This window comes from Protomyctophum parallelum (assembly GCF_964188405.1).
Source record: "Protomyctophum parallelum genome assembly, chromosome: 10".
Lineage (NCBI taxonomy): Eukaryota > Metazoa > Chordata > Actinopteri > Myctophiformes > Myctophidae > Protomyctophum > Protomyctophum parallelum.
The window spans coordinates 44,885,684-44,898,253 of NC_139704.1; the positions used below are offsets into that span (position 1 = coordinate 44,885,684).

At 41.8% G+C, this 12,570-nt stretch overlaps 1 protein-coding gene across 1 annotated transcript in view; it reads left to right on the top strand.

The window, feature by feature from the left end:
• The window catches only part of LOC310865983 (uncharacterized protein), an 83,439-nt gene extending 70,869 nt beyond the window's left edge, over positions 1-12,570 (top strand). Inside the window, exons 26-27 of the mRNA XM_083775227.1 lie at positions 3,981-4,058; positions 5,114-12,570. Coding sequence (XP_083631353.1) covers positions 3,981-4,058; positions 5,114-5,235 — 200 coding nt within the window. The 3' untranslated portion in view covers positions 5,236-12,570. The remainder of the gene's footprint in view (positions 1-3,980; positions 4,059-5,113) is intronic.

Here is a 12,570-nt window from a genome sequence, read left to right on the forward strand (position 1 = left end):
TACAGTCTTAAACTGGTGTCAGTCAATGCTCTGTGACTGTCAATGCCAGTCGTACACTACACTATAGTACACACTCGTCTTGCTTGTTGCTTTTTTTGGTATTATGCTTCAAATGACTATTTTTTTATATGATTCTTAACGCAGCTTTTGCTAAACATATTTATTGAGGAATAAAGAGGAAAGTTATTTCCCCCTGATAAGAAAAATCCAACAACTTTTACTTTTTTTTTTTTTTTTTGCTTTGTTGACTCAGGCCTCCTCCCAGCTGGGGAGAGAGTTTGGGGGTAATATTTCCTCATTATCTCTCGCCGTCCTCGGCTGGAGATGATGCTCCTCTGGAATATCCAATTTGACATCTTCTCCAACGTGCCAAAATGAATAGTTTATGGAGAAAAATAACCCCTGTGTTCCACCCACCCACCGTCTTATTTTCAGGCTCTGATTTCACTTGGGTTGTGTTCTGAAGAATATCAGTGTTAAATGATTTTTGTTTCTTTGTTTTCTCTTGCGTGTTTTGTGCCAATTATTTATTCGCTATTTTCTTTGAACTGACTCATTAGTCTTATTAGTCTTTGTGTTAAAGTTGTTTGTTTAAATAAATTGGATCATTGTTTTGCTTTGTTTAGAGTCATACTGTGTAACATTTTCAATGAAACAAAAGCTATTTTTGATATAACCTTTCACTAGAATATTTGTCACAATAACCATTCCACATAATTTGTTTTTGACAATTTCTCTGCCTGAACACCAGAAACATATTTTCTTATTTGCGAGTGTCGGGGGTACAAAAATGACGTAGGTACTGGAAATGTATTATTTTACGCTAATGAATACCATTTCTGACTCCGTGTTTTACTACGTACAGTATGCCCCGGCGTCACATGACCCGGCAGCGTTCCTGTTTCAGCGTTCCTGTTGCAGCGTTCCTTCCGTATTTAACCCATTCTGACCTGAGATCAGATTCTAAAAATGTCTATTACATCCTGACAGTTTCATTATTAACCCATTCTGACCTGAGATCAGATTCTAAAAGTGTCTTCGATTTTTCAAAAATAGCAGACCTACAAGCTCGTATCGCGCCACTCGGTGGCGCGCTATGAGCTTGTAGATCTGCTATTTTTCAATAGCTAAAGCATAACATGATGCCAACACCAAAATGGGTGCCCGTTCAGAATGGGCTAAACAAACGCTGTAAATGACAACGGAGCTAAAAGGGGTGTCGCTAAAAAAGAAAATTAATGTTACACAATATGACTTTTTTTAGTTCCCTATACAAGGCTATTGTGTTATTTGTCATGAAATAATATCAATGTGTTTTTGCTGGTTGTATATTATGATGTGATCATGTGACATTATACAGCGACTGTAATTATGATGTTGGACTAGTGTGAGCTGCATATTGTTCAGAGATGCTGCGCAGTGTGCTGTATAGTGTTGTAAATATCCCACAATTATTGTCCCTTGTTGTTGTAGCAGCTGTTCAAACTTCAAAGTAAAGCTTGATTTGTTAGGCTCTGTGTGAAGGGAGATTTTTCGGACTATTGTTGTGTGAACGCTACTACTTAGATTGTGCAACAGGTGCTTCATGGCAATGCAATCAATCACCCCCCCCCCCCCCACACACACACACACACACACACACACACACACACACATGTTGCAAGGTTATTTTTCATCCTTGTACTATATGTTATGCATTAACCCATTCTGAACGGGAACCCCTGTTGGTGTTTCAGGCATTATGTTATACTTTAGCTATTGAAAACTAGCAGATCTACAAGCTCATACGAGCTTGTAGGTCTGCTATTTGTGAAAAATCGTTAAAATGTGGCGCAAATCATTGAATATATATTTCAGAGCGAACATTTTTAACTAAAATATTTTCTTCTGGGGGTGGGGTCCCTGGAACTACATATTTTGAGATGGGGGGGGTCCGTGGCCCAATGGAGATAATTCTGGGGGTCCTTGACATGAAAAAGGTTGAGCACCACTGACATAGAAACATAGGTTTTTCAGAAAGATGTTAGGATTTAGAAGCCTTTTTTTAATCGACCTCAGTCCAAAATGGGTTAATGCCCTACCGATGTTTTCTACAATTCATTTTCAATGAGTGAAGATCACACTATGGCATTTTCCGTCCATCATGGAGCGCACCAAATCAGAGTGGCAGGGAAGCATCTTCATGCCTTGTGTGCTTGCTGTTCAGTGTGTCTTATGCTTAAGGTACAGTGCTCTTTCCTCCATGGAACGCCACCTTCCTGAATTCATTCCCCGGGCTCCGTGAGTGTTGAAAGAAGAAGTCTCATTATAGAGGCAATGCGTGGATAGCCTCTCTCTCTCTCTCTCTCTCTCTCTCTCTCTCTCCCTCTCTCTTTGAGAAACCCATTCTCGGAGCATCCATAAGCCTTTTTTCTCTTGAGATGTCCAATGACTTGTAAGCATCGGAGCGTTTCACCTTTGGGTCTAACGGTCAATGTTTCCGACACACTCCGTGCGACCGACCAACTGGTCCTGTGACTCCGTTACTTGAAAATGCCTCATGGGGGGAATCCGTTCATATCCCCCCCCCCCCCGACACATTCTGATGGTATGCTGCTGTTTTGTACCGTGAACAATTATCAGCTTTTATTTTTGTGAATGAGCTTGCATGGAGTGATGAAGAGTCCTTTAGATAGTATGTGCTCGTGTACTATGCCAATACAGTACAGTATGTGACAAACGTAATGGCCTGGGATGAGGACTCCTGCATATTATGCTTCTGCTCAATAGCCTACTGTCTTTTTGGACATGATCAGCATGTGTATGAGGCCTTCGACAATCATCTTTTGGAATACAAAACATCTAAAACATTATCTCATTCATATTTATGGCTAGAAAAGAGACAGATCAACAGATATCAACTTATATGGCATACTGTACAAATGACACAGACAGCTGTGGTGTAAACTAAAGTAACTACTACTCAAGTACATTTTTTTACTTTTTACTTTATTATTATATAGTTTCAGTGCTTTTACTTCTACTCCACTACTAACATGTTGGTACTTTTCCCACCACTGACAGGCAGACAGATGGCACTCGTCCAAAGGGTAATTCATTACTGGAGAGGCGTAGCCTATGTTCCCGACGGGCAGCGGCCTTGTAGCATATAAACAGATATTGCTTTCCGCAGGAATCAGTCTTTCATTAAGCTAATCTCGGATCGCTCTCAGTCTCCGTGGTGACCCCTGTGTCTGACCTTGTGATTACGAAAGGCTCTTTTCTCAGTCTGAGAAGAATCTTCAAAGCTGTTTCCCTCCGAGTTGACAGAGCGGCCACATGCACAATGCCTCTTTCACTGCCAAACACAAAACACACAGGACGGATTGTTAAAGGATCTTGTTTTGACAGGATGTCAGTGAGCTTTGTATTATTCACAAGCCTGCCCTTGAGTCTGAAACCCGGGAGTTCAGAGCAGCCTGTTTTTCTACAACAACCACCAAAGTGGTCTATCTATGTCTTGTAATGCACAAACGCAGTTTATGCTAGGTAGGATGTTGTGGCCGTTTTCATGTTGATTGTTGCTCGGAGGAAATGATCTATTTCCACCTGACGCTGAAGTTGTTGCTTTGTCTGTCGGCATTGCATTCTAACAGCATCTGCACTTTGGCACTAATCCTACTTATCGCAAACAAACATCCACACAAACGCAAACATTGTGCAACTTTTGGGGGAGCATACTTTGGTCCGACATATCATTGGTTGGAAGGAGCATTAGTCCGACTCGGGATAGGGTTGGGGGTTAGGTTTAGGTGTGCTGCTATGGTTAGGGTGAGGGTTTGGGGTTAGGTTTAGGTGTGCTGCTATGGTTAGGGTGAGGGTTTGGGGTAGGTAGTCTATCGGACCAATGGTATGTCGGAGCAAAGTATAGTAACCCAACTTTTGATATTGTACTGCCTGAGTGTTGTCCAATGGGAGTGTCGGTGTGTCTGTCCCCTCAGGATACAGAGGTCAGAAGGGGGAGCGAGGTCAGCTGGGGTACGGACTGCCAGGAGATCCAGGACCACCAGGAGCTTCAGGTAAGATGATGTTGTTTATATCCCATAAAGACAGTGTTGTCCACACTCCCGAGTCCCCTCGCAGCCTAGAACGGGGGAGCGCACGGGAGAATCGCTAGATCGCCTATTAATTAAATCCGCTCCAAACTGCATCTTTTTGCAGAGATACAGTATGTTGTTCATTATCACTGCATGCACTCCACGGCGGTGGTGTCCCGACTGACTCCACAGCGCTGCTGTGTCCCGACTGACTCCACAGCGCTGCTGTGTCCCGACTGACTCCACAGCGCTGCTGTGTCCCGACTGACTCCACAGCGCTGGTGTGTCCCGACTGACTCCACAGCGCTGGTGTGTCCCGACTGACTCCACAGCGCTGGTGTGTCCTGACTGACTCCACAGCGCTGGTGTGTCCCGACTGACTCCACAGCGCTGGTGTCCCGACTGACTCCACAGCGCTGGTGTGTCCCGATTGACTCCACAGCGCTGGTGTGTCCCGACTGACTCCACAGCGCTGGTGTGTCCCGACTGACTCCACAGCGCTGGTGTGTCCCGACTGACTCCACAGCGCTGGTGTGTCCCGACTGACTCCACAGCGCTGGTGTGTCTCGACTGACTCCACAGCGCTGGTGTGTCTCGACTGACTCCACAGCACTGGTGTGTCCCCACTGACTCCACAGCGCTGGTGTGTCCCCACTGACTCCACAGCGCTGGTGTGTCCCGACTGACTCCACAGCGCTGGTGTGTCCCGACTGACTCCACATCGCTGGTGTGTCCCGACTGACTCCACATCGCTGGTGTGTCCCCACTGACCTGCCGTAGTGTTGATGAAACGACTCGGTATCATCATCATCATAACCTTTATTTGAGCTTGGAGTACAATTGAGCGGCAGGCCAAGGCCCACATTTTCAATGTAGCCGAAATACAAAACACAAAATCAAACAGTTAACGTAATGAAATCTCAGACATGAAGTCTCATCTGTGAAACGCTTCTTTGAATTCTCTCTGGACAAACCTGGAAATGCACTGCTGCGAGTATATTAATAATAGCAAACATTTCACTTTCATCTTTCAAAAGGATCACCCGGAATCAATATCCAAGGCCCGACCGGCTCCACGGGACCCCAAGGGATCGCCGGGCGCTGTGACCCCAGCGACTGTCGTCCCACTCCGTCCTTACAAGGCCGCAGGATGGGATAGAGACCCTCCATACGTACGTGTGTGTGTGTGTGTGTGTGTGTGTGTGTGTGTGTGTGTGTGTGTGTGTGTGTGTGTGTGTGTGTACCACAGTGTGACATATCTGGTCTGGCAGCGTCCTCACGTAATGACTTCTTGTGGAGGACAGAGTCACAAATGTGTTAATTTTTGCTGCAGCAGCAGCTGGATGCAGTGGTTGTTTGTTTTCTTTGGTGGCTAAAAGGGATTTGTTTTAATACAGAGGAAATCGTTGGATTGTGGTGGCCATGTTTGTCAAAATGATTTTTTTCCCCCCAGAATAATAATATTACCAGAAGAGCTAGACCTGAATGACCAGAACAGGTCTGTAGCTCATATGAGCACCACTATAGTCATACATATTCTGAAGAAACCCTGGAGACTTGACATTTAGCAATCGGGTCTTGCGATCAAAATAAGAACAATAATTATAATGGTGTGTAAAACAGTAATAAAACAATTGCCACGGACAAGACCAAGTCTTTTCCATGTGACGGACATATTGATGATGACCCCTGGTACTGAGTCAGCGCTGTCGGGCAGAAACCTTGATGCTGTCGTTCACAACTGCACACACAAAACATACAAAGACATCTTTACATTTGTAGCTTTGCATCAGAAGTTGAAACCAGCTTTGTATCTTCATGTCGCTGGTTTCCATTGAGAATTAATGGTAGCCTGTATCTTTGTAGCTGTCAGTGTGAACGCAGCATGTATCTCCATATTTTCTTTTATGTTTTTGTGGGGGTTTTTTCATCGTAAAATGAATACCCTACATAATTTATCGTACGGGGACTATGTTGAAACAGGCGAAACAAAGTGACAAGCTATATTTTGGAGCTATTTTGAAAGTGAAAATGGTATGTCTGTGTGTTTTAAAACTATTGACAACCAATGAGAAGTATTGACAAGAGTGTGTGTGTCTAAATAACGATTGGATCCATTTAATTGGAACGCAGGTTCTTTTTTTCCCCCCCATTTCCTGAAAAGTGACGCTTTTGGATATTACAAGGTTTCCACCTGACGGCGACGAAATGCAATAGCTTATAAAAGGAAGAATCCCTTTATTTTGTTTTGTTTTAAATGACTTCTCATTTTTCACACTGTATCCCCCACTGTGACCTAAAGCATTCCATGTTTGATTCTTACTCTTTCATGTCCATGTCAGAAATGACTTCAATCCTGCCTGAACAAAAACAATCTTTAATTGTTTTTTTTCCCTCTCTTCCATGGGCATGGCTTTGCACATGTCTGGTCTTGTTCAGATATGCAAGGTTTTTGGCAGCAAATCCACCTGAAGTGTGTTTTTCTACGTGTGCGTGCGTGCGTGTGTGTGTGACTGTGTGTGTGTGTGTGTGCGTGCGTGTGTGTGTGTGACTGTGTGTGTGTGCGTGTGCGTGTGTGTGTGTGTGTGTGTGTGTGTGTGACTGTGTGTGTGTGTGTGTGTGTGTGTGTGTGCGTGCGTGCGTGTGCGCGCATGAAAAACGTGCACACGCAAACGTGTATACCTGAGGTGTGAGCATAATAGTCTTTAGTGTGTATTTAAGTCTGAGAATTTATTTCAGCGCTTCGTGCAAACCAAAGTATAGCAGGTGTTTCTGGAAAAACTATATATTTATTTGAACTGGCTTCTTATAGAATGTATTAACACAATAGTACTTATTGTAGCATGATGAAATATCCTCTAACACTGTTATTAGATAGATTTTTTTTCATTTATTTTTTGTCTTCTTTTTTTACGATTACTAAAACATGTTGCTGCTGATTTGCGTGTGCATGATAATCCGTTTTTAAAAACGGTGGTAAACCAATTTACCATATATTGTATACGCTACAAGCAGTGGTTCTCAACCAGTGGTCCGGGGACCACCAGTGAGTGGTCTTTGAGGGACTTCCAGGTGGTCTCCAGCTAAATGATGGAGAGGTGGTACCCAAAATGGTCACTCTTTAATTCTTGAATGGACCCTTATCCCTTACGGGGTCCATTTTGTTACATTTTGAGTTAAATTATTGTTAAGCACCTGCCTTAATTCACAAGAAGTCTACAATTAGAGAATGTAGAACAATTGATGTTGGTACCAACATCAATTCAGCATGGAATTATTTGGGTCTGAGAGGCAAAATCTCATCAAATGGTGGTCCGTGGCTCAAATGCCAAATTAATAATGGACCTTGATATGAAAAAGGTTGAAAACCATTGTGCTACTGTGTGTGTGTGTGTGTGTGTGTGTGTGTGTGTGTGTGTGTGTGTGTGTGTGTGTGTGTGTGTGTGTGTGTAAGACTGTTCAGTCACACTCGAGGCTATGTTCAAACTGGCAGTCCAAATCTGATTTGGGGTTCTATATTCAGATTGGAATCAGATTCTGATCACCACGCTAAAACCACATGGAAACAGATTTTTGTGGATCAGATTCGAACCACATTCCTAGGTGATATAAAATCTGATTTGAATCTGATTTCAAAATTTGTGTCTCATCCTGGACACTGAAGCCCGATTCATGCTTTTATTGCGCGACGGTGTGTCGCATGCCGAAAAGAGCCGATCTCTTATTTTTGGCACTGTCTGAATGCCCAAATCTGATCTGATCCCTTGCAAATAACGGTGTGTGGACAATCAAGACCTATTCATAGCCTTGATTTTCGGTGGTGAGGTGACCACCGTTCCGGTGGTGAGGTGACCACCGGAGCTGAAATAACGTTGAGCGTTGGTGAGTAAAAACAGAGAGAAGGGCTGGAGCGGTGGCGGTGGTTTGCTCTTCACCGTGGCTCAGTGACGTCATGTTGTAGTTCAGTGGTCACCTAACCACCGAAAATCCAGACTATGTATGAGCCTTCAGTCCTAAAGATCAGATCTGACCAACCAAACGGATTTGCCTGCGGTCGGTGTGAACAAGGCCCTCATGAGGTCACTTTTTTATATGAAACACAACATGCACCTCAAGTCGTTCAGTCAGTCTACTTGTGCTCACCACCAGCCACAATGCTATACTATTATATCATGCTAAAACGAAAGGTACGGTACCTTGTGCTCCCCACCAGCCACGATGCTGTAATATTATATCATGCTAAAACGAAAGGTACGGTACCTTGTGCTCCCCACCAGCCACGATGCTGTAATATTATATCATGCTAAAAGGAAAGGTACGGTACCTTGTGCTCCCCACCAGCCATGATGCTATAATATTATATCATGCTAAAAGGAAAGGTACGGTACCTTGTGCTCCCCACCAGCCATGATGCTATAATATTATATCATGCTAAAACGAAAGGTACGGTACCTTGTGCTCCCCACCAGCCATGATGCTATAATATTACATCATGCTAAAAGGAAAGGTACGGTACATCAAGGCCAAAGTTCTTCCAACAGAATGTACTTCGTAAGGTGTGTGTGCTTTATGAAGGTGATGTGATCATGTGACCTCACATTTACATCGAATCCCTTTATCTTTGGTGCGCTCTAAAGCCTTCTAATTTATACTCCCGTTGCACGACGACGTCGCTCGCTGACATTACGACGTTTAGGCCAGCGGCTCTCAACCAGGAGAGGCGGTTCCAGCCAGCGGTTCTCAAGTTCCAGCAAAATGTGTTAAAAGGATCCCTGGCTAATAAGACAAATATGTCTTAAGACATTATACTTCCCCTGTCGGGTGTAAAGGAGCAACTTGGACACTCATGCATGAAGGAAGCATGAGTTCAAGTCCGTTGCTCTCCCCATGTCTAGGACTAGGTTGGCGGAGGGTGTGTAGATCACATTAGATAATTGGCACAGGGGTGAAAAATGGGTTACAAAATCGTGGGATAAAACAAAACAAAAACATTATACTTGCCGTCTACAGTATGTACTAAAAAGATAATAGGGACTGCTCCTGTCGCACGTTGATGAATGATGCCATATGACCATGTGTGGTTTAGCCCTATGGAATTATGGAATGCATATGCTAATAAAAACAACGTAATACTTCCTAAAGTTAATATGAGCATCAAAGCAATATTTAAAATGTTTTTTTATTAGCACGTGCATACCATAATTCCATAGGGCTGGACCACAGCCAAGATGAACATATTATGACATAAACACATCATCAACTAGCGTCAGGAGCAGTCCCTATTGAGTGAAAGATTCTCTATTTATGAAAGAAATAAAATATTTAAGGTGTTTTTATTTTATCTTTTTAGTAATAGAGGGGAAGTATAATATTTTAACCCATTCTGACCGGGCACCCATTTTGGTGTCAGCATCATGTTATGCTTTAGCTATTGAAAAATAGCAGATCTACAAGCTCATATCGCGCCACCGAGTGGCGCGATACGAGCTTGTAGGTCTGCTATTTTTTGAAAAATCGAAGAACGACTGACATTTTTTTTAAATCTGATCTCAGGTCAGAATGGGTTTAATCAGACCATGAGTGTGTGTCCAGTGGAAACCTCGTATGAATCTGATCTCAGGTCAGAATGGGTTAAGACATATGTGTCTCATTAGCCAGGGATCCTTTTAATATAGCATCAAGAAATAAGCCATGTATTACATTATATAGGCCACAAGTTCACCATGTGCCATTATGTTAGCCGTTGTGAGCTTGTAGATCTAGTTTTTGAACCGCACAAATCTTCTTTTATGCTGGGTCCGTCCGTGGAACAGAACCTTTTCAGCCAAACAAATGACATGTCAGTTTGGGAGGTCCTTCACATGAAGACGTTTCAGAGCCGCCACTGTGTTGGTGCCCATTCTGACCTGAGATCAGATTCATACGAGGTTTCCACATGGACACACACTGGTCTGATTAACCCATTCTGACCTGAGATCAGATTCTAGAAATGTCAGTCGCTCTTCGATTTTTCAAAAATAGCAGACCTACAAGCTCATATCGCGCCACTCGGTGGCGCGATATGAGCTTGTAGATCTGCTATTTTTAAATGGCTAAAGCATAACATGATGCTAACACCAGAATGGGTGCCCGGTCAGAATGGGTTAGACAAGCGACACTGTCATATTATGGAACGTACAGTACAGTACAGTATAAATTAGGCTTTGGAATGTGATGATTATGCGATAATAGTGTGTCTTTTTTTTTTGTCTCATGGAGCTTCTAATGGGACCTGATGGTGTTTTCACAAAAGCATGTTATGCAATAAGCTTCTGGTTTATACTGTTTATACTTCAGTCACACTTTCATTTTATTTTTTTGTCATCATGTGAATGATTTTGTATTTGTTGTTTTTAATTAGTTGCTGTCGTCGGGGCAACAATCTCTTATTTCCATATTTAACTTTTCAAGGTTTTGGTACTTTGGCTTTGGCTATATTTAAATTGGAATCCTGAAAAGTTCCAGTTTTGGACATAATGAGGTATCCACCCTCGGCATGCAGCCACGGTTTCCTGTTTACATTGTGTTGTGTATGATGATGATTCCTCCTCTGGTTTTATTTATCTGTATATGTTTGATTTGTCAGCCACAGAAAGGATATCGGAATACTACACTTTTAAACCACACACCTTTTCTTTTTGGTGGAAAACTTATGTTTGCATTAATGTACTTGAAACGTTTTTCTTTTCTCTTTTTTTTCTCTTCTTTTTTTTGTACAATACTGCTCATACAGCCTTGTTTGACTCGCTGACCAGCACTGTGTCATTGTATGCATTTATTTTGGGGTGTCTTAAGACTGGATTTTGAGTTATTTATTATTATTATTATTATTATTATTAATCTCTCTGGATGTTGATGTTGAGATAACGTGTCCTCAATCAAGTCATAGCTATAATTAAATAAATGTGTATAACATATTGGGTAAACCTTATGGTTCGAAGAACTCCTTATACGGACAAAAAGCCAAACAATGTTTTGGCTCCACTTTAAATTAATTTAAGTTAATTATTGAATGTTTTATTCTTTTTTTACTTAGTAACCAAAATCATGGTACCTAAACGTGGGAGGATAAAAAATAACATGGATGTCCTGTATACTAAAGGGTTAACCACTTCAATCAACCCCATATGGTTGAGCTTTTGCTGAAAATAGCAGATCTACAAGCGTTTGAGCTTGTAGATCTGCTATTTTAAGCAATAGCTTTCCCCCACAATACGGATGCTGGGGTTTAAGTGGATAAAAGTATCAATAGTGCAATGTAGAAAATACTCTGTTACAAGGAAAAGTGTACTTGAGTAAAAGTACACTTTTACAAAAGTAAAAGTATAAAAGTATTGGCATCAAAATGTACTTACTGTAAAGTTCCAAACGTACCGGTAAAAGGGCTCATTGTGCAGAATATGTCCCGTTTCAAGTTTTCAAAATGTTGTAAATACGCCAGTAAAGTGGAAGTATGTTACTTAAGTACAGAGTAATTGAGTTAGAGTAAATGTACTTTTACTTTCCACCACTGTTAAGTGACCTAATGCTGTTTTCAGAGGGTTGGAGACTACATGGCTTTCAGAGATGACATTAAGCTACTTTTATTTTCTGTTCTGCTGTGATTAAAGTTTGAAAAGGTTACGTGGGTGTTTCTGTACATTTATGTAAAATTTTTGACCTGAGATCAGATTCTAAAAATATATTCTACATCCATGACAGTTTTCTGAAAAAGCTATGTTTCTATGTCAGAGTGGCGCGCTACGAGCTTGTAGATCTGCTATTTTTCAATAGCTAAAGTATAACATAATGCTTAGTTAAAACACCAAAATGCCCCAAATGGGTTAAGAATCTAGCAACAAGATAAATCATCCTTTATATGTATCTTTTTTCTGGCTATCTCTCTCCTACACAAACACATTTTCATCTCAAATTTCCGAGCATGCTATAGGGTGGTTTTATATGTAATACATGTTAGGTGTTACCACGTGTTATAATATGGTGTTAAGTGTACGTGGGTGGAATTTCATGAAAGTAATGCACCGACAGTAATGGTCCACCACTGGCTCCATTTGTGGGTCGAAAGAGCCCTCTGCTGGACGAGATTATTCTTGAAGGTCATTTCTTGTAACTCAAAGTATAGACCTACAACTTCTACAAGCCCTGGCTTCATGCAGTAGTACATGAAAGATATATTGACATGTGATTATATTCTTCTTTGAAACTATCTTTTAAGATGTACATAATATCGTTCATTCAAACATTGACACTGAGCTAGCTTGACCAAAATGAATGAGATTGGACAAGCAAGGTTTAGATTTTTGGTTATATCCTCTCTAGAGCCAACTGTTTTTATGATTAGAGCAACCATTTTATCATTGACAAATTCATTGTTGATCACTTCCTCCTTTAGACTAATTAGGGTGCTGTTTTAAGAGGCTGTAATGTCGCTGATGGAATAATGTGGCTGATGCAA